The following is a 20,568-nucleotide window of genomic DNA, read 5'->3' as shown; positions in this document are numbered from 1 at the left end:
AGTGTGGTGGGGGAGGGGCTCTGACTCCCAGCAGGCACAAGTCACAAGGCCAGAGGCAATCCAAGCCCTTTCTCACGTTTCCAACCCAGTCTTCTAAGGGGATTTCTCTCCATGGTAGCATCTGGTAATGGGAGTCAGCCAGGAAGCCAAATTTGCTTTCAAGTCATTCGGCGTTGGGCCAAGTTTTCTGAAACACATCTACGTGTGAATAAAGGACACTTACATATTCACACTGGAAATTTAATGGGGGATCATTCTGATATTAGGAGACCATTTTCAAAAAATAGGATGTGGTATAGAAAGATCTTTTAAGTGGAAAGAGTAACTAATTTGATTCACGTTATAATGGTGTCACTAAATTCTGGGTTTTGTCTGGTTGTTTTCTGAGACAGGGTCTCGCTGCCACCAAGGCTGGAGTACAGTGGTGTGATCACAGCTCACTGTAACCTTGACCTTCCAGGCTCAAGTGATCTTCCCGCCTCCGCTTCAGGAGTACTTGGGACTATAGGCACTCACCACCATACCCAGCTTTTTTCTTTTTTTAAATCTTCTGTAGAGACAAGGTCTTGCTTAGACTGATCTCGAATTCCTGGGCTCAAGCAATCATTCCACCTTGTTTTCCCCAACTGCTGGGATGACAGGCATGAGCCACTATGCCCAATCTCAATTCCGTTTAGATAGGGAGAAGCTTTTGTTTCTGCCTGAGGTCATTAAGCATATGATTACCATTAATACATAGGCATACCTCCGAGATACTGTGGGTTTGGTTCCAGACCACTGCAATAAAGATAGTATCACAATATAACAACTCACACAAATTTTTGGGTTCCCTAGTGGATATCAAAGTTATGTTTACACCATAGTCTATGAAATGTGCAACAGCATTATTTCTTTAAAAACAATGTACCTTAATTAAAAAATATTTTATTGCTAAAAAGATGCTGACAGAGGGATACAAAGTAAGCACAAGCTGCTGGAAGAATGGCTAGACCTGCCAAATGCCGGGCTGCCAAAATCCTCAATCCATAAAAAATGCCGTATCTCCAAAGTGCAATAAAGTACAGAGCGATCAAGCGAGGTGAGCCTGTGAATAAACACTCTGGGCCAAGGCTGCCCTGTCCAGCCAGTGTGTGGGTCATGTGTGCTTAGCATTAGACCTGGCATTTCTGTAAGGGCACAGGCAAAAGGAGAACTCATGTTTAAGAGGAGGTGCACTGAACAACGGTCCCAACAGCTCCTCAAGAGTGACCCTTTGTCAGTGCCACTGATGCTCCTGAGAGCCCTTGAGTGGCAGGAAGGAAAAGCCCAGCACGCCAAGGAGTAATAGTCAGTGGTTCCCTGAAGCTGGCACCAGGACCTTCCCCCTTACCTTGTGCGACGTGCAGCTCGAAGTTGCTCGCTGAGAGCTCATACAGCCCCTGCTTGAGCTCAGGGGCTCTGGGCGGTTCCACTTCTGGCTCCGGTGTCTAACAGGAGGAAATAAAACAGTCATGAGTGTGTCAGTGGAGACACAGGGAAACCATCCAGGAGGTGACTGTGTCTGTGGGGAACCGCCTGCAGGGGCCTCCCTCACTCAACAACCTGGAACCTTTGTACGAGGCTGCTGTGCTGAGTAAGGGCAGGTCAGGAACTGATCTCATCAAGCCCTCCGGAAGCTTCAGCAAAAAGCCTCCCGCCAGCCTCACCCTCGGTGAAAGCTCTAGCTCTGAGGCTCCACGGCAGCCAAGTGATAGCTGTCCCTATCCCAAAATCCAACCAAACAAAGCAGACAACGTAAAGGACAGTCTTAGCCTACACCCTGTCCTCTTCTTTGAAATGTACTTGGATACTTCACAAATAATACAAAATACAATGCCTGATGGACATATTCTGAAGGGGACAGCACTTGCAGACACCAGGGTGCCCAGTGCAGTGGCCTGCGCCTGTAACCCTAGCATTTTCGGAGGCTGAGGCAAGAGGACTGCTTGAGCCCAGCAGTTCAAGACCAGCCTAGGCAACAGAGTGAGACCCCATCACTACAAAAAAAATGTTAAATTACCTGAGCATGGTGATGTGCACCTGTAGTCCCAGCTACCCAGGAGGCTGAGGTGGGAGGATCACTTGATCCCAGGGCTGGAGGCTGCAGTGAGCTGAGAACGCGCCACTGCACTCCTGCCTGGGCAACAAAGTGAGACTCTGTCTCAAAAAACACACAGATACCAGGGTAGCAAAATGGACAAAGCTGAGAATGAGAAACTCAGGGACCAGGAGGGCCTGGTTATCCTTACTTCATACAAATGACAGGGAAAACTGTGAGGAAGACACAACTGTGGAAGACGGATAAAGAGAAAAGGCGGTGATGAGAAGGAAAATGCAGGTGAATGAAAGGCGACAGAGAGAAAACCATGGCATGAACATAAGCTGCACCTTCAAGAAAGAAGGTAATTCACATGACTAAGTCTTGTGCAGAAAGAGGGGGAAGGGGCTTTTCAAAAGGTGCTTCTGACAGGACCCAAGCAGAGAGCGGTGTGTGCAGCTGTCTAGTCACAATCCTACATTTCTCGACTTTTCAAGACCAGGTACAGCTGTGGCTTCCAACTAAAGTAACCAGAAATGAGAGAAAGATAATGGAATCACTGTTCTGCTGCAGACACACGAGTGTGTATTACTCAGCTTTTATCTGGGGGTTCATATTCCTATTAAAAAGAATATCCAAGCTAAGTTGTTAAAGGCTTTAAAAGTGCTGACAGTTCAAAGCTGTGCAGGGCTGGAATCATAAAGAACCATAAAGTTTCCCTTCTGCTGCGAGCGTGTCAAGACTTTCAAAGTGCTAAATACCCACACAAAAGAATGCCCGAGGGAAGGATGGCTAAGTGAAGTCAGTGAGTTCACAAAAGGTGAAATAAAACACTGTGTGCCACTCTCCATGAGATGTTCAAGGGCCTTTCAGTATGCAGTGTTCATTTATGGCACGTGCAGGGTGCCCCTACTTGCTTCCTGGGTTCCTGGCAGACTCCAGAGCAGTCCCCCGGCCCGGGAACACCACAGTGCATCCCAGAAACAGGTCGCCTATCACCCTGCAGTGGCAGCATAAGCTGATATGGTTCTTAAGAAAGCAACCTGGCAATCTTTATCAAGAGTCATAAAAATGATCTTGTTTTTTTATTCTTGGCCTTACAATTTTATGTCTGGGAAGACTATATTCTAAAAATATCACTCAAAAGAAGAGGGGAGAAAATGTCCTTTACAACGATAAACTTGTTCCCTACAGCATTACTGATGATGGAAAAAGTATACATACCCTAAATATCCAGACAGAAGTAGAGTTGAATTATGGCAAATCCACATGATAAAATAATGTTAAAACATGGTCAATATAAAGACCACATAAATATATAAAATCATTAATGAGATGAAACATGTTTGTATGATTATAACTGTTCCAGAAAAAATACAGAAGCAAACATGGAAATATAAAAATTGCAGTAGAATGTACAAAGTGACAAACTGTCTTTTGAGTTTCTTGAATATTGCCACGACACTTTAAAAAAATCTAAATTTATCCCACCTGAATATTAAAAAATGTAGGTACTAAGTTACTTAGGTATACAGATAAAGAACTTTCTTTCAAGTTTTCACTTAAACAGCTAAGTGAATTCTGGTTTGCAGTATAAAGTATGCATACTTAACCTTTTCCACAATAAGGCATATGGTCATTGTTTCTGGCACTTATCTGGGACCTCCTATTGCTGGGAAACACTAAAATATGGCAAGTTAGGTGACTGTGGTTCGGGGTGGCCTGGGGGGATTCCACACAACCATCCTGCTCCCACACCGAGGAGACAGAAAGTCCCTTGCAGAGCCTGGACTCCGCCTCTCAGCCCTTCCCAAACTGCAGGTGAGGCCACCACCTCCACTAAGGGAAATGGGCCATGAGATGAGATCTTTCTGTCATCCTGATACCGCCTGCCGGTTTCTTGAATAAAGCCATCATAGAAGACTGGCTTTTTTGGTGAAATTTATTTGAGGCTATTAACTCCTCCTTAAAATTGGCTTCCTACCATCCAATATACGTGTCCCCACAAAGACAATATTTTCATAAAGGAAACAATGTCAAATTTAAATCTATATGAAAGTCACACCTGCTTATTCAGCTTTCTCGCCAGGACAAAGATGCAAACTTCCTGAGAGGTCTGTGGTTCTCCCTTTAAGCTAAAGTTAGGTAAGTCTCTGGTTCAGTGACATACATCACACACCAACAGTCTCCACCACACAGTTCAGAGTCTTTTTTTTTTTTTTGCAACGAAGTTTTTGCTCTGTTGCACAGGCTGGAGTGCAGTGGCGCGATCTCGGCTCACTGCAACCTCCTGGGTTCAAGTGATTCTCTTGCCTCAGCCTCCCAAGTAGCTGGGATTACAGGTGCCCACCACCATACCTCACTAATTTTTGTATTTTTAGCAGAGACGAGGTTTCACCACATTGGCCAGGCTGGTCTTAAACTCTTGACCTTGGGTGATCCACCCACCTAAGCCTACCAAAGTGCTAGGATTACAGGCGTGAGCCACTACGCCCAGCTGAGTTGACAGAGTCTTTATAGGTGAGGGATGGAAGTACAGAATCAGCAGCCAAGTTTCTGATTAGATCATCAGAGAAGATGGGGCAAAGCTCCAAAAGGACCACCACAGACCACCTTCAAATCAGTGGGCGCCTAGCTGGTACAAGAAGGTAGTCTTAGGTCTTGGTTGAAATTGAAATTACAAAGACTTCAGATGCTCTTCCTAGCTCATCAGGATCCTACAGTTTAGGAACACGGGTCTTTTTCCAGTCCCTCTCCAACACACCAGCATGACCCACCAGCTCTACCCAGACTCCCGGGGCCTGAGCGCTCAGCATTAATCAGAAGAAACCACCCACAAAGGGACACTTTACCAGTGGTTTATGATCATGATTTATAACAAAGTGAAGACTTCCAACATCAACTGGGAAGGGGGAAGATTATAAACTCTTTTTAGTACGTAATATTCTAAGCGTCTACAATCTCCTGACACTAGCCTCAGTATGGGAAGTGCATTAAGACAGAGTATTAACGGTACAAATGATGTTATAAGCAAAGCCCATTAGGGACTTAGGGACTGAGCACTGAGAAGAAAAGGAAGGATCCACCCTGCGGGTACAGCTGGCGGGCTAGGCCTGAGCCAGAGGACTGCAGGTGGTGGAGGGCAAAGGTCGGGGGGATGGAAGGAGGCTCCAGTGCTGGCTTGGATAGGAGATTCTAGGCTGGGCCTGGCCCTGGGACCCCAGGTGGTCCAGAGTCAGTCTCAGATGCTGGGGAACAGTTGTGAACTGTATTACCTGTGACAGTGGCAGGGTGGCAGTGTTAACAAGGAGTAAGTGCTTATCTGTGAGACCACACAAGTGACTTCCCTGAAGACTGACTACAGCCAAACAAGGTGCAGGGTGGCGGGAAAGACAAACACCAAAATGGTGGTAACTGTTGAAGCTGAGGGTTTAGTCTTCTCTTGACTTTTGTGCACATTTCGGTATTTCCATACCAAAAAGCTTTTGTAAAAGTTCATCTTTACCTATAATATCAATGAGCTCTAAAAAAAAGTAGAGTTGCTTTAAAATGGCAGCCTGAATCATTAACCTCAACTGGCCTCTGACCCGTTACATATTACCCCAAAGATGTAGGCAGGGAGAAAGGGAGGGAGGGAAGTAGGTAGGCACTCACCGCTGGCTCCTCGTTCAGTGTCTGTAGCATCCAGTTTTCCAGTGTCTGGAAATCCCGAGGACCCTGGTATTTCACAGCTTCTTGGCCTGGCTTGAAAAGCTTTAAGCTGAAAGAATAGCAAAGGATTAGACAGAGCAAAAAGAAAGTTGTTTTACCAGAGAGCAAACTCATTTAGTGAAACAATGAGAAAATGAGCTGTCAAGGGTCTGCAGCCAGGCACGTATCTGCTCTTCTCTGATAAAAAGGAAACAAAACTAACGTTCCAGGAGGTAATACATTCAGTTAATCCTAAACTTTTAGAAGTTTCTGATTTTATTCAAGGAAAACTAAAATGAGGTGAAAACTTCCAGCCTAATGCTGTGAGTGAAGCCACAAAAGCTGCAAGTGTTCAGTGCTCCTGGACAGCAGCCTCGGGCCCTCCCTGCAAGCTACCGTTATGCTTTCCCGGCTTCAGCAATTGTTGTTGTGTGTGCTCAAATTAGGACCGGAGTAGACACAGTGTTGTTTTGCAATCAAGGTATTCTTCCAGGCCACCCTGGCAGGTATTCAACTCTTGCAAAGCATGAATATCCAGTTACCCTGAGAATTCAAGTTTCCAGCTATAAGAACATCCGTGACATTGACTGATGCAGTCCATTCACCTCCCCATGGAAAGGCATCTTTTCTTTTTCCTACAAATGTTAGCCTCTGAAGGAATCTGCAGAGAGGATATGGGAGCAGGCTCTTTAACCATAAGCGAAAGACATCACCAGAGGATGAAATGAACACTCCCAGTTCCTGCATCCCTCCAGCAGTCATGGGGAAACATGCTCTAATGCGCTAGATACAAATTCACAGACTACTAATAGAAAGAAAAGAAATACCGAGTACCATTTGTTGGCAAGCCTGCTCATCTAAAACACCCCTGACACTTCTACAGCACGTATGTGGATTTTGTGAGTAGATGCCCAATGTACAGTATCAGAATTGTAAGATGGCAACATATGTAAAACTTGGACATGAAGGTTTCAATAGTGTCTTAGTTCAACAGCTGTAACAGAAAACCACAGACTGGGTGTCTTAGAAATAACAGAATCTATTTTGCCTAGTTCTAGAGACTGGGAAGTCTGAGATCAAGGTGCCAGCAGAGTCAGTGTCTGGAGAGGGCTTTCTGGTTCACAGATGGCGTCCTCTTGCTGTGTCCTCATATGGCAAAAGGGGAAACAGAACTGTCTGGGGCCTCTTTCATGGGGTATGTAACCCCATTCATGAGGGCTCCACCCTAATGACCTACTCCCTAAGGGCCCACCTCCTATTGTCAGCCTTGGGGATCAGGATTTCACCTATGAATGCTGGGGGACACAAACATTCAGTCCATAAAAAATGGCTAAATCTCCTTAAAATGAAGTCACATGGCTAGATTAGGCTTTAAAATTAAAATAGGCATACTGGCCTTACCCAGAACCTAAGATGGTACCGTGGGGCCTAGGTAAGGTCCCTAATGTGTCTCCAATGCAAAACATACACCCAGCTTCCTCAGCAGCTCAGAGTCTCATAACCACAAAAAACAGCCAAAACTTAACTAGATTTGGCCAGTACACTCGCTACTTCATGAAGTTCAACATGATAAGCAACTGCAACATCTGTGGTAACAAAGATGATTCCTCTCACCTAGCCTGGCACCTCCCCAGGCTCCCACAAGGTGTGTTCCGCACCTGGAAACAGAAACTGCTTCCTGCACAGCTCTGCCTCCCACCAACGCTCTTCAGGAAGGGAAATGGGTGGATCCTCAAGACATCGGAAAGGAACAGGGACTGTCACACTCATTCCTTGTGTCTTTGCTAAAAGTAAAATACAGTAAGACCTAGCCTATGATTTTTGTAATTTGCTATTCATTTGAGCAAAACAAAAAATGAAAAAATCTCTTCTTGTTGTTGGACTGAAAATCGTTCTAACCTGCCCAAGAAGTCTGAGATTTTTTTTTTTTTTTGAGACGGAGTCTCGCTCTGTAGCCCGGGCTGGAGTGCAGTGGCCGGATCTCAGCTCACTGCAAGCTCCGCCTCCCGGGTTCACGCCATTCTCCTGCCTCAGCCTCCCGAGTAGCTGGGACTACAGGCGCCCGCCACTTCGCCCGGCTAGTTTTTTTGTATTTTTTTAGTAGAGACGGGGTTTCACCGTGTTAGCCAGGATGGTCTCATCTCCTGACCTCGTGATCCGCCTGTCTCGGCCTCCCAAAGTGCTGGGATTACAGGCTTGAGCCACCGCGCCCGGCCAGAAGTCTGAGATTCTTCCTCGGAAAGTTCACAGAGCCCAGGGATAGAGTGGGCACTTGTGGTCCAGACCTTCCAGTCAGTTTGGGGCATCTGACTTCAATTCTCACTGTCGATGGTGGTGAGGAAGGTGATGGAGACTGGGTCACAGGGTACAAGCCCAAACAAAGTATTGCCCCAGATTTCTGCTATTACCAAGCCTCCACACGGGCATTTGAGTTTCCTCTTTCAAGGAGACAGCAGGGAGAAAATCCCCATGTAGGTATTGCCTTGGCAAACAGCATGATGAAAGTTCTATTACTGTAGACAGTGTTATGAGCTGAACTGTATCCTGCAAAACAGATCTGTGTAAGTCATAACCATGAATCTCAGAAGGTGACCTTATTTAGTATAAGGTGTTTACAGAGATATTCAAGTTAAAATGAGGTCATTAGGATGGGCCCAAATCTAGCATGACCGATGTCCTTGTAAGAAGGGTTAATTTGGACAGAGAGAGAGACACACACACACACAGGGAGAAGGGCACATGAGGACAGAGGATGGCAGTGATGCATCTACAAGCCAAGGAACGCCAAAGATGACCAGGAAACCAACAGGAGCCAGGATGAGCCAAGGGAGGATTCCCCTACAGGTTTCAGAGGGAGCATGGCCCTGCTGGCTCCTTGATTTAGGACCTCTGGCCTCCAGGACTGTGGAGAATACATTTCTATTGTTTCTGGCCACCCAGTTTGTGGAATTTTGTTACGTGCAGCCTAGGAAACTAACACAGGTGGTTTCCCCCGTCAGTCCTGCCCTGCTGTCATGATTCATGACTGGCCCAGCAGGAAGACCTCAAAACATTTTCCTGAGCACAGCCAGCCATCTCTAGGGGGCATGGGAGCCCAAACTCCCTGCCCCTCCAATCCTTTACTCCAGTTACACTTGCCAGAGAAGAATGACATGAAAGCTCATGTCCTGACACGTGCCTGGACTCAGGCAGGTATAACATCTGCTTCAGGCCTCACAGCCACTCTGTGGGATGAGTACTTTCTTGGAGGAGTAAAAGCTCACTCAAGTCAATCTACAGATGCCCCGACACGACCACATTTCATACAGCACATTCCACCTTCTGCATTCTCGGGGGGGGAAGTCATCTGTTCTCGGGAGCTTCTGCAGGGCAGTGATGGTCACAGAGGTTCCTTCCCAAACTGTGTTCAATGTGATGTAAGCTCGTTTTTGTTCTTTTTAATAACACAAAACCAGCCCATGGTTTACTTGGGGAGACCAGATCTTCTCATTAAAAATCTAAACACATGCTCCAACACAGGCCTTTTAAAATTTGTGATGGTTTTTGGTGAATACCAACTATGGAATAGCTGATATTGCAGCTGATAGCTGTTATGGCCAGGCTTAGGCGGAAGCCTTCGCTTCCTTCTCTGACGCCCCATTAACACATACCACTCTTAGCTCCATTACAGGTCCTGTGCTACCTTCCACATGGCGTGGTTTGTGGTGCACACAGTCTCAGGCCACAGATGGTCAGCAGGTTAAGAGGAAAGACACCACAGCCAGCCCACCCCTGCTGCCCCTGAACTTTGACAGCAACAGGCTCTCCACAGGTAAGCATTCACCTCCTCACCCTCATCTCTGCTCACTACCTGCTTCTTTGGGATGCTCTTGATCCATACTTTAAAGGCAATACTATAAAGCATACAAGAGTTATTGCTTTTATGTAGATACAGATAGTAGGCAATTTTATCTCCATTGATCTGATTTACAGTAAACCCAAATTATGGCACTTACATTAGCAAGTAATCACCAAAGACCAAGAATTCCAGAGTCCTTTGTGGAAATGCCCACATTTCCAAATGGGAGGGTAAACCCTAACATGTATTGGGTGTGCTCAAATTGGTGTCTGCACACACTCCATGTAAGTCCCATAACAATGTTTGGAGGATCACCTTACTTACAGGTTAAATGATGAGGCCAGAGCTGGGTGGTAAGTAAATGGGAGAGCTGGGATTTGACTATGACTTCTAGGTTCAAGCCTAGAGCTCCCTCCACTTTTCTGCCTCCCAGGTTTAAATATAAGCTCCAATTTTATGCTTTATTGATGGCCCCCTATAATACCCAATTAAGCAATAAATTGTATAGAATTGACTTCACTCCTCAATTGAAACAAACAGCAAGGAAGTGACCACGGCAATCCCTCCACCTCCTTCACAAACAGCTTCTTCTCTCTTTTGAAGAACTGCTTTTCCCTCCAACACTTGGCACATGGTGTGAATGGGCATGTGTCTTGCTATAAGCTCCTGTTTCCCTGGCCACAGTGACTATTCCTGGAACGAACACTCCAGCCAAGCAGGGCCAGTGAGTGGTGGACCCTTCTGTGCAAACAGAGCTACAGGCCTGGAAAGCCATCATCTCAAGGGAGGCGCAGCAGAAACAGACCCCCGACCCCTGAAGCTGGGTCTCAGAGGTTCCTCCACAGCCTTTTAAATCGTCCTTTCTTTCTGTTTAATAAGAGAACAATTATATTTCTAGAATTGAGAACGTTTCAATTTCTATTTCTTATAACCAAAAAAATTCTTAAGTGTCAAGGAAGTAAGTATCATCGTCTGTCAGACTCTATACTTCTTTCCAACAGAAACAGCCCTGTGGGAGTCACACGGGAAGGAACTATAGGAAGGGTGTTTGCGAATAGGAGTCACTAGAAAAAGCAAGCCAAAATTGATGACAGTCTACGCACAATGTGTAAAATGTACCAGTGAACATCTAGCATGGCGGGGCCACCATTTTCGTCTTGCAAACACATTCTCTTACAAACAGGAACACCCAGCACTGATGAATTAAAGGTTATCCAGAGTATGAAAGGCATCTAAAATAGACACAGTGTTAAATGCAATTTCTCCCTAATGACAGGGACTGCCTCCATAAATTTAGTATCTCTTCACTCCTTTACCAAAAGTTTAGGACTTTCTTTGTAACCAGGAACCACCTGGGAAGTGTGCCCCCTTTCTTCTGACTTACGTGGGGTATCCTCGCACCCCCTGGGCAGAGCACACGTCAGAGTGGGCCGTGCAGTCCACTTTAGCCACATAGACTTTAGCATCTTCCATGCTGTTATATTTGTCTCCCAGGTCATTCCAAGTTGGCTGCAGCCGCTGGCAGTGTCCACACCTGGAACAAAGCAAGAGTACAAGCGCACTGAGTACCAGGTCACAGGGCAGCTGGCCCACAATTTCAGCCCTGTCCAGGAGGCAATGGGGCTCTCAGTCCTTTCTTTACACCACTGCAGATGGCAGCTCCTGGACCAGTACTCCAGGACCTCTCTCCCCTGCTCCCACCCCTCCAGAGTCGCTGCCCTGTTCTCAGCATGAAATCTCGGCCTTGTTCCAGCATTAAACTTAGCAGAGTGTTGTTCTGGATCCTACTTGTTCTGGCCCTGCTGACTTCCCACTTGACTTCTATTCCAGAGTCCACCCTCCTTCCCTTGCGGCCTAGTCCTGAGCCCTACTGCAGCATCTGCAGTGTTCCCAAAGGGCTATCGCTTGGTTTGGCCCTGGGACACATTCTCTGACACCTCCTCTGTAAACTCCACCTAACTAAATCTATCTGCCCTTCAGGTAGATTGGGTGTCACTTCCTCCAGCAAGTCTGCCCTGACTCCCCGGGCCATTCAGTGCCCGTTCTCTTCTCCTGCCCTTCTGGGAAGCCTCTCTACTCCTCCCTTGACAGTAGCTTAGCACTTCCTGCTGTGTCTGCTACTTTTACTCACAAACCAAATAGCGACAAATACAAGGCAATCTCAAAATTTAATCAACTGCAATTTTCCCCAATGAGAAGGAAAAACAAAAGTTTGTGGCCACCTAAACCTCTAGGGTTGAAGTAAGCAAACGTCTATAGTATTTATTGTATGAATTCAGTTATGTACAAGTATTTTTAAATCACCTATCATTTAAAAGCGTATATTAATTAGGCTTCTTCCATGCTTCACATTTCATGAGGACATCAGCATCTTTCCCAACACTAGATCTTGAGTCATACAGCTGACCACACAGCTGACCACAGCTCTTCCCGCATTCTCAGGACAGTATGTCTACAGTGCCATACTCGAATTTTTAATGAGACAACCCTAGAAACTTTATCCCAAGTTTCAACTACAGTCCCATAGCACGATGACACATGGGTTTGTTTGTTATTTAATATGGTAGGTATACACTGATGCCTACAATATAACCACTTGCTGTTTCGCTTTTTTAAATGCTTTTTTTTAAAAAAAAAAAAAAAAACACTTGCTTATAAGAACACCCACGCTTAGAATTGACTTCTTCCTCAAAATGATAATCTCTGTTAAATCTCTTTTTTATTTTCTGACAGATTACCTCAAAAATAAGCATTTAAGTTGGATGCAGTGGCTCATGCCTGTAATCCCAGCACTTTGGGAGGCTAAGGCGGGAGAACTGCTTGAGCTCAGGGGTTCAAGACTGGCCTGGACAACACAGCAAGACCCCCCCATCTACGAAAAATTTTTAAAAATTAGCCTGGTGTGGTGGCATACACCTGCAGTCCTAGCTACTTGGGAGGCTGAGGCAGAAGGATCACTTGAGGCCAGGAGTTTAAGGCTGCAGTGAGCTATGATCACACCACTGCACTCCAGCCTGGGTGACAGAGTGAGATTTTGTCTCTTAAGGAAAAAAAGGATTTAAGCCAGGCACGGTGGCTCACACCTGTAATCCCAGCACTCTGGGAAGCCAAAGCTGGTGGATCACGAGGTCAGGAGTTTGAGACCAGCCTGACCAACATGGTGAAACCCCATCTCTACTAAAAATACAAAAATTAGCTGGGCGTGGTGGCACGCACCTGTAATCCCAGCTACTCAAGAAGCTGAGGCAGGAGAATCGCTTGAACCTGGGAGGCAGAAGTTTGCAGTGAGCCGAGATCGTGCCATTGCACTCTAGTCTAGTCATAGCACAGCAAGACTCCGTCTCAAAAAAAAGAAAGAAAAGAAAAACAAGGATTTAAAAGTAGCACTGAAAAAGTCTGCCTCAAGATAATGTTTCTTCCCTAAACAGCACTTTCTTGGCCAGCTAAGAGAATCCCTGCTTTATGAGACACTCAGATACAAAAAAAAAAAAAAAAAAAAAAAAAAAAAAAAAAAAAAAAAAAAAAAAAAAAGCACAGTGAAACTACACATACAGATTTAACTTCTGTAGATTCAACAAAGTGAGTTTGTATGGTGGGGAGAAGGAAACAAGAAAAAAAGGCAATTCCCACAGAGCCCGGACGTGTGTGCAAGCAGGAGATGGGAGGTTTTTGTTCCTCAGCTGGTCTTGGTTCCTGCATGCTTCTCATGGCATGAGCATTTCTCTGACTATATTAAGTGTGACACTACCGTCTAAAGACAGGTTTGAGAACTAGTCCATTTGGTGTTTAACCAAAGAAGCCATGATAGTTCTAATGCTGGAGGAAACGCTGGCAGTGAGGACTGACTGACTGACTGACTGACTGGGGCGGTGTCCAACAAAGTACCTTCCTAAGGGACCGTCAAGCGCAGTTCTGCCCCTAGGGGACTTTGATCAGTTATGCTCATTCTGGAACTTTAGAACTCCTCTGCAATCCTGACGAGGTTTTGTTGTGTTACCGTGTTTTTTTGTTGTTGTTGTTTTGTTTTGTTGTATGTGAAAACACAAGATTAGATTAAGAATGAGAATAAACAATAAGTAAGTTTGTGGTGCACTAAATCAACACTGACCATTCTGGGCCATCACCAAGTTGGATGTGCCCTTGCTCCTAGCTGTGATGGGGCCACAGGTGCTATCTAGTCGGCCCTGTGGCTACAGCACCCAGCTCTGAGACAGACAGCTGCATTCACAAAGAAGCCTGTGGCCAAGAAGTAGAGCAAAGCTACCTGGTCCAAATCTTGACCTCACTGTCACCAGGTTCGTTCGGGGTGACTCACAAACTAGCCATACAGAATCTGTGACCTGATGTTGGCACAAAATCTACAGCAGTAGGACAACCCTGCAGCTGCCAAGTTCAGGGCAAAAATACACAGATCAATATTTTTGTTACAGGGGCTCCAGCCCCTTAATCACATGTGGGCTTTCACCATTTGACGGCAGCAGAAACTGGAAAAAGGTACATGTGTGTTGAGGGGGAGTCCACTGAATATTCTGAGCTCTAAACACTCAGCTGACCACTCCAGGACCTCCTTCCCTCTCCTGCAAAGGCCCCTCCAGAGTCACCACCTTGTTCTCAGCATTACACTTACCAAGCTGTTGTTCCAGGTATTGTTGGTCCTACTTGATCTGGCCCCCCTGACCTCCCATTTGACCTCTCTGTCCACTCAGCCTCCTTTCCTGGCAGCCTATTCCTGAGCCCTACTGCAGTTATCTGCAGTTTTCTGAAAGGGCCCTCTTGAAAGTCCAACTTAAACACCGTCATAGAAACCCACGTATCTCTATTTAAATGTTTGTAGTAGACTATCAAGAAGTCAACAAATAGACTGGGCGCAGTGGCTCACACCTGTAATCCCAGCACTTTGGGAGACCGAGGCGGGCGGATCGCGAGGTCAAGAGATCAAGACCATCTTGGCCAACATGGTGAAACTCCATCTCTACTAAAAATACAAAAATTAGCTGGGCGTGGTGGCGCACACCTTGTAGTCCCAGCTACTCAGGAGGCTGAGGCAGAAGAATCGCTTGAACCCAGGAGATGGAGGTTGCAGTGAGCGGAGCTTGCACTATTTCAGCCTGGCGACAGAGCAAGACTCCACCTCAAAAAAAAAAAAAAAAAAGGCCAACAAATAAGAACATAAACAGTTAATTTTTTGGGAAGCATCCACCTAAATGTCTAGAAGCCATATATAATGGAAAAGGAATTTACTTAATACCAAGTGTCCAGACATGACAGTTTTCTCTCTCACTCAGCCCAGGACTAGCTGGTATTTACTGCAGAGATTCTAACTTAAAATTCCTTTGGCACTGCAGGGACTTATTACATCTACATGTTAGTTTTTCTTTAAAAAAAAAAAAAAAGGTGGGGGGGAGAACAAGGTGTGATGACTCATGCCTGTAATCTCAGTACTTTGGGAGGCCAGGGCAGAAGGACTGATTGAGGCCAGGAGTTTGAGACCAGCCCGGGCAACATAGCGAGACCCTGTTCCTACCAACTACAACAACAACAAAATAAGCTGGGTGTGGTGACCTGCGCCTGTAGTCACAGCTACTCCAGAGGCTAAGGCAGGAGAATCACTTGAGCCCAGGACTTAGAGGCTATAGTAAGCTGTGACTGCATACCACCGGGTTTCAGGCTGGGTAACAGAGCAAGATCTCATCTCTAAAATAAATAAATAATGAAGAAAGAAAAAAGAAAACCCATGGACAGATTTATTCCACTGACATGGGCTCCAATTAAGTAGTATATTTAATTGCAATAGTTGCTGAAAATACTCCTGTACAGAGAGAAACTGTTAATACTGCCTGATTGTTTCGTGTTACAAAGTAATTTCTATACCACTGGTAGTTCTAAACATTCCAGTCAGTTGGTTCTTGGGAATTTGAAACACAATGTACTTCATATGTACATGTTAATAGACCCTCACTGGTCCAAAAAGTTGATTTAACTCCAAATGGACTGAAACACAGTAACAGCCTGAATAAAGGGTTAAGAGAAAAACGTTTCTCCCAGTTTGAACTGTACAATTTCTGAACTGGCCCTTTTTCTTAGGGTACCTTTTCTCTATGCCTTCCTACATCCCTTTCCCAAGTGAGCCTCTGCTGAGCTCTGGGGAAGAATACCAAGTTCTGCAACAAGCACCTGCAGACTATTCCAGCCTCTCAAAAGTCTTGTGTCCTAAAATTATGGCTTTTCTGCCCTGGTCTGTGATCACTTCCCTTCCTCGGGGCATCCCAGCGCTGGCAGGAAAGCTGTGCACATGCTTGTGTGAATGGCAGGAAGCCCTGCCGTGGGATGAGTGCCAGGGTAGGGGTCTCCCAGGTCACAGCGAGGCCCACACCAAAGCCCCACCCAGAGAACCAAAACAGGAGGGACCATCTGCTCTACTGTGGGGCTTTTCCGGATCTCACACATAACAAGTGCTGGCCCCGAGAGAGCAGGGGGGAGGTGACAGGACAGCCTGGAGTTGAGGACCAGTGGGCTCCGGTCAGAGAGCACACCCACCCTGAGCTGCGGAGAGGTGGGGGGGCGGGTCCAGAATTCGCACTACCTCGGTCTTTCCGGGCTAGCTCGGCAACCCTCCTCTGCCTGGACCACTCCTTCCTATCCCATAAAACACGCACAAAGTGGGAAACGACACTTTCTGAGTTCTGTTTTTCAATTAAAGCCTCTGGAAGGGGACGTGCCCGCCGTCTAAGTGTCCCAGGCGACCCCGGTGGCCGCGGCAGCAGCAAGGCCGCTCCGGTGAGTGCACGTGGCCCACGGGCAGGCCGCGCGTCCGGCCGGCACAGGAAGTTTGGGGCTCTGGGCAGGGACCGCGGGGTGACATTTGGACTCCCGGCTGCCCGAAAGGGCGACGACCCCACATTCCCCTCCCTCGGTGCCGAGGTCCAAGAGGGAGTTGAATTCAGGAGCGCGACACAGGGCGGGCTTTTCCCGGCTGTCCCCTCGGGGACCGCCCCCTCCTCCCGCACCGCCCCGGCCGCCAAGCGCCACGTCAGCCGCGAGCGCCCGGCCCGCTGCGTTCACGCCCCCCAGCCCGGAGCCCCAAGCCCTCGGTCCCCGGCAGTCTCCGGCTCCCGGCCCCGAGCTGCGGCGCCCGCGCCCCACACCTCCCAGCATGAGCCCCGAGCCCGCAGGGTCCCCGCGCCCCCAGTGCCCACGTCCCGCAGCCCTGAACCCCGAGCCCCGCGCCCGCAGCGCACACGCCGCTGACCGGAGCCGTCGGCGTCCACGTGGCCCCCGGCCCGGGACCCCCGGCCCGCGGGCATAAGCGCCCCACGCCCCCCGAAGCAGCAAGTGCGGGGCAGGGCGCCGGCCTGCGCGGCGTTACCAGGGCGCGAAGAACATGACGAAGTGCGCGGCGCTCTGGATCCCGTGCGTGAACATGTCGGCCGTGTACAGGTGCTTGCTGTGCGGGTCCTGCCCGTCCCCGCCGTCTGCCGCGGGGGACCCGTCCGCCGCCGCCGCCGCCGCCTCCTGGGCCCGGGCGCCCCAGCGCCCGCCGCCGCCATGGCCCAGCAGCAGCAGCAGCAGCGCAGTCAAGGCCGACGGCCGGGCCAGCAGCGGGAGGAGGCGTCCTGGGCGCGCGGGCATCGCGGCGGGGCTGGGCGCGCTCTCGCCGCGGCCGCCGGTCCCCTCGCAGCGCCCGCCCTGCGCCCCGCCCCGGAGAGGCCGCGCCCCTTCCTCTCCCCGCCCGCCCGCGCCGGCGCGCGCTCGCTACCCGCCCGAGGCCCGGGTCCGCGCGCCCGGAGGAAAGGGCTGGAGCGAGGGACCGAGTCTGGGAGGGCCCTCCGAGTCCCGTCTCCTGCGCTTCCCACCACGGGACGGCTCGCCCCAATCCCGCGAGGCTCCTGCGCCTCCGCAACCCAGGCCCTCACCCCTTTCCCCGTGGGCCCGCTCCGCTCAGAGCGGCGGTGAACACACAAAGTAACGATGAGGCCAGCGGGAAGCCACAGAGGGGCCGGTCAGCCTCGGCTAATCAAAGCTCACACAAGCACTCCGGGATTTCAGGCCAAAGGAAGGAGAGAGCTGCTGTCAGCAGCAGAATGTAGGAAATCGGGCAAAAGACGGTGCGGTTTGCACCTGAATGAGTCAGATTCTTGGCCAGCGCTCAACTGTGATTCTAGACCTGGGCTCAGAGGGGTGATGAAACCCGCTTACCAAGTGAACCCCTTGCTGGTTACCCCTGCCTGGCCTTAACTCGGGGATGAAGAGGAAAGAACGTCAAAGCGGCCTCTTCTAGACAAGAAGGCACCTAACAGGACTGGCTGGGGTCCTACTGTGCCCTAATTTATCCCGGTTACCAAAATGAATGACAGTACGGCTGCTCTGGCTGAACTCAGCCTTGTGGAATGGCTGGAAGGCATCCCTGCCCGGCGCCTCACTCGCACCTGCACACACACCTTATAGCAGATGGTAATCGAAAGTTCCAGCCCTACCCAGGGGATCTGAGGCTAAATTAGGGAGAATCACCGGGTTGCTTTCCGGGATCCTGCCTGCTCTTTGATTATCCTCAATCCAGGAAGCCCCAGGTAGTTAACTCCTGGCTTGGCAACGGGACACGCCCACTGTCTCACCTGTCATTATTCTGCTCCTGCCTTAAGCCCAGTCACTTGTGAACCTTTAACCATGGGTTGCCAAACACCAACACCATCAATCTCCCTCCTAAGTCTGTTCTCCCAGCCACTTAAGCTTGAAACATGGGAGGCATCTTGCATTGCTCGCTCTTTTCCCTGTGTCTCAAAATTCAAACCAACGGCATTTCTTGCAACCATGACTTCCTTCCAGCATTCTCAGTGTTCATGCCCTGAACGGATCTGAAGCCTGGCCTATTGCAATAGCTTTCTAAGAGTCTCTTTCATTCACATGGCTGGAAAATTAATTTTCCTAAAGCCGGCCTTTGACCAAGACAGTTTGCTGCTTAAACTTGGACCAACACACCACCAATGTCCCCATGGTCTTGGCCTGTGGGGTGAAATACTAATTCCTGGGGCAGCCATTCAAGGCCTTCCGTGATGTGGTTGCATCATACTTTGTGTCCCTGTGAAACTCACTCAACACTAGAAATCCAGGGATTCTCTCCAATAACTGTTATTGCCAAACTCGAATCCCTGTGTTCTCCAACACCTCATACCTCCCAAACCCTTCCCACAAGCATCGCCATACACTCTTACAGCATCCGTGTCTTTCGTTTTTAACTGAAACACAGTTCTAGGAGCTCCCTCAAGTGTTGGCTCCTCATTCTTTCACACCTGGAGTCCCTCAGCGCCAGGAAGTAAAGCTGATGCCTTCCTGGTTCCCCATCGCTCCTTCCAAATCCTACAAAACCCTCAGCTCTCCTTAAATTGATGCTACTGGGCATGGCACCCTCTGCCCTGCCAGTTCCTGTCGTTCTTCCACATCACTCTTCCTGGTTCAGTGAAGACTTTGGTTCCTGGCTCATAGTGTTCCTGGCTACCCCTTTCCTGTCTTTCATTCCTGGCAGCTTCAGCATCCAGGTGGATACTCCATCTACCTTTCCCTCAGTAACTCCCACCCAAAAGGGAGACCCTAGCACTTGTCATCACCAGCATCTGCGCCATCTCCAAAATCTGAAGGCATCCATTCTGCCCAGCACCTCCTCGACTTGCAATCTGCTTGCTCAAGAAACCCATTCTGCAATGCTTCTTCCTCATCATGACCTCTGAGCTACCCACCCCACCATCTTCTACAATCCCCTCGCAGCCCAACAGACTGCTATGTCTTCCCTTGCCTCTTGGCCAAGTTACAGCCCATGGAGTCTCACCCTTCACTTCCTGTCCTGCCACATTCTCCCCACAGATGCTGGTGAGCTTTGTCTCTTTGGGTTCCCTGTGCCTTCAATCAGGTAGCCAAACTCTGCTGGAGAAAAATCGCACAGTCAAGCAGCACATCTCCTTCATATTTGTAAAAATAAGCCTTAAATTCCTCCTCACCCCTGCCCTAACTGACTACATCTCCCTAGGCAGTGTGCTGCCCCCCTTTCTGAGATGCTTCCATATTTCCACTGACACCGCCCCTCCTCTCCTCTCCCCACCCCACCCTGTCACTCGCCATCCTCTCAGCTGCCAGCTTTGTCTCATGTTTCTAAGAAAAATGAAGCCAAAACCATGAGCTCCCTTATTCCTCCCCCGCCAAAACTACACACCCCTGCACAGGCGCCTTTCTCTCTGGCTACAAAGGAGCAAGTCAGTATACCCCTGCCTGGCAAAGCCCAGTCCTCCGGAATAATGCCCCCCACAGACATCCAGGTCCTAATTCCTGAAACATCTGATTGTTTCTTTATATGGCAGAAGAGACTTTGCGGGTGTGATTAAATTAAGGGTTGTGAACTGGAGAGATTACCCTGGATTATCTCGGTGGGTCCTAAATGTGATCACAAGTGTCCTCAGAGGGGCAGAAGGAAATGTGACTACACAGCAGGAGGCAATGTAACAAAAGCAGAAAGAGATTTGAAGATGTTACACTGCTGACTTGGAAGATGAAGGGGCCAAGAGCCAGGAAAAGCAGCTCTAGATGCTGGAAAAGCAAGGAAATAGACTCCCTGCCGAGCCTCTGGAGGGACCTGCCGTCCTGTGGACAATTTATAGTCCAGTGCAACTGGTTTTGGACTTCTGACCTCCAAAACTGTAAGAGAATAAACGTACGTGGTTTTATGCCACCAAGTGTGTGGTGTTAGGGCAGCCCTAGGAATCTCATATGCCCTCCCTGCTCCCTGCCCAAAGGCTGTGTTCTTCAGCTCCTCTCTTTCTCTCCTGCACAAGTTACTCATCACACCTTCCTACTGGACCATTTTCATCAGTGTATAAGCAAGCTTTAGTGTCTCCCAACTTAAACATTTTAAAATTTTTTACTCCCTTGTCCTCATGTACCCCCAGTTACTATCCCAGTTCCTTAACTTTCCTTCACAGCAAAACTTCTTTAAAGAATC

The 20,568-nt window shown here is 48.5% G+C and overlaps 1 protein-coding gene across 1 annotated transcript in view; it reads right to left on the bottom strand.

The window, feature by feature from the left end:
* Positions 1 to 17,253, bottom strand: part of TXNDC5 (thioredoxin domain containing 5) — a 29,411-nt gene extending 12,158 nt beyond the window's left edge. Inside the window, exons 1-4 of the mRNA XM_030928124.1 lie at positions 16,951 to 17,253; positions 10,969 to 11,118; positions 5,711 to 5,816; positions 1,370 to 1,466 (exon numbers count right to left, since the gene is read on the bottom strand). Coding sequence (XP_030783984.1) covers positions 1,370 to 1,466; positions 5,711 to 5,816; positions 10,969 to 11,118; positions 16,951 to 17,213 — 616 coding nt within the window. The 5' untranslated portion in view covers positions 17,214 to 17,253. The remainder of the gene's footprint in view (positions 1 to 1,369; positions 1,467 to 5,710; positions 5,817 to 10,968; positions 11,119 to 16,950) is intronic.
* Between the last annotated feature and the right edge of the window lie 3,315 nt (positions 17,254 to 20,568).

The sequence above is a fragment of the Rhinopithecus roxellana genome, chromosome 4, assembly GCF_007565055.1.
Source record: "Rhinopithecus roxellana isolate Shanxi Qingling chromosome 4, ASM756505v1, whole genome shotgun sequence".
Taxonomy (NCBI): domain Eukaryota; kingdom Metazoa; phylum Chordata; class Mammalia; order Primates; family Cercopithecidae; genus Rhinopithecus; species Rhinopithecus roxellana.
Note: the sequence above shows the minus strand (reverse complement) of the source record. Positions and strands in the feature narration are given on the sequence as shown.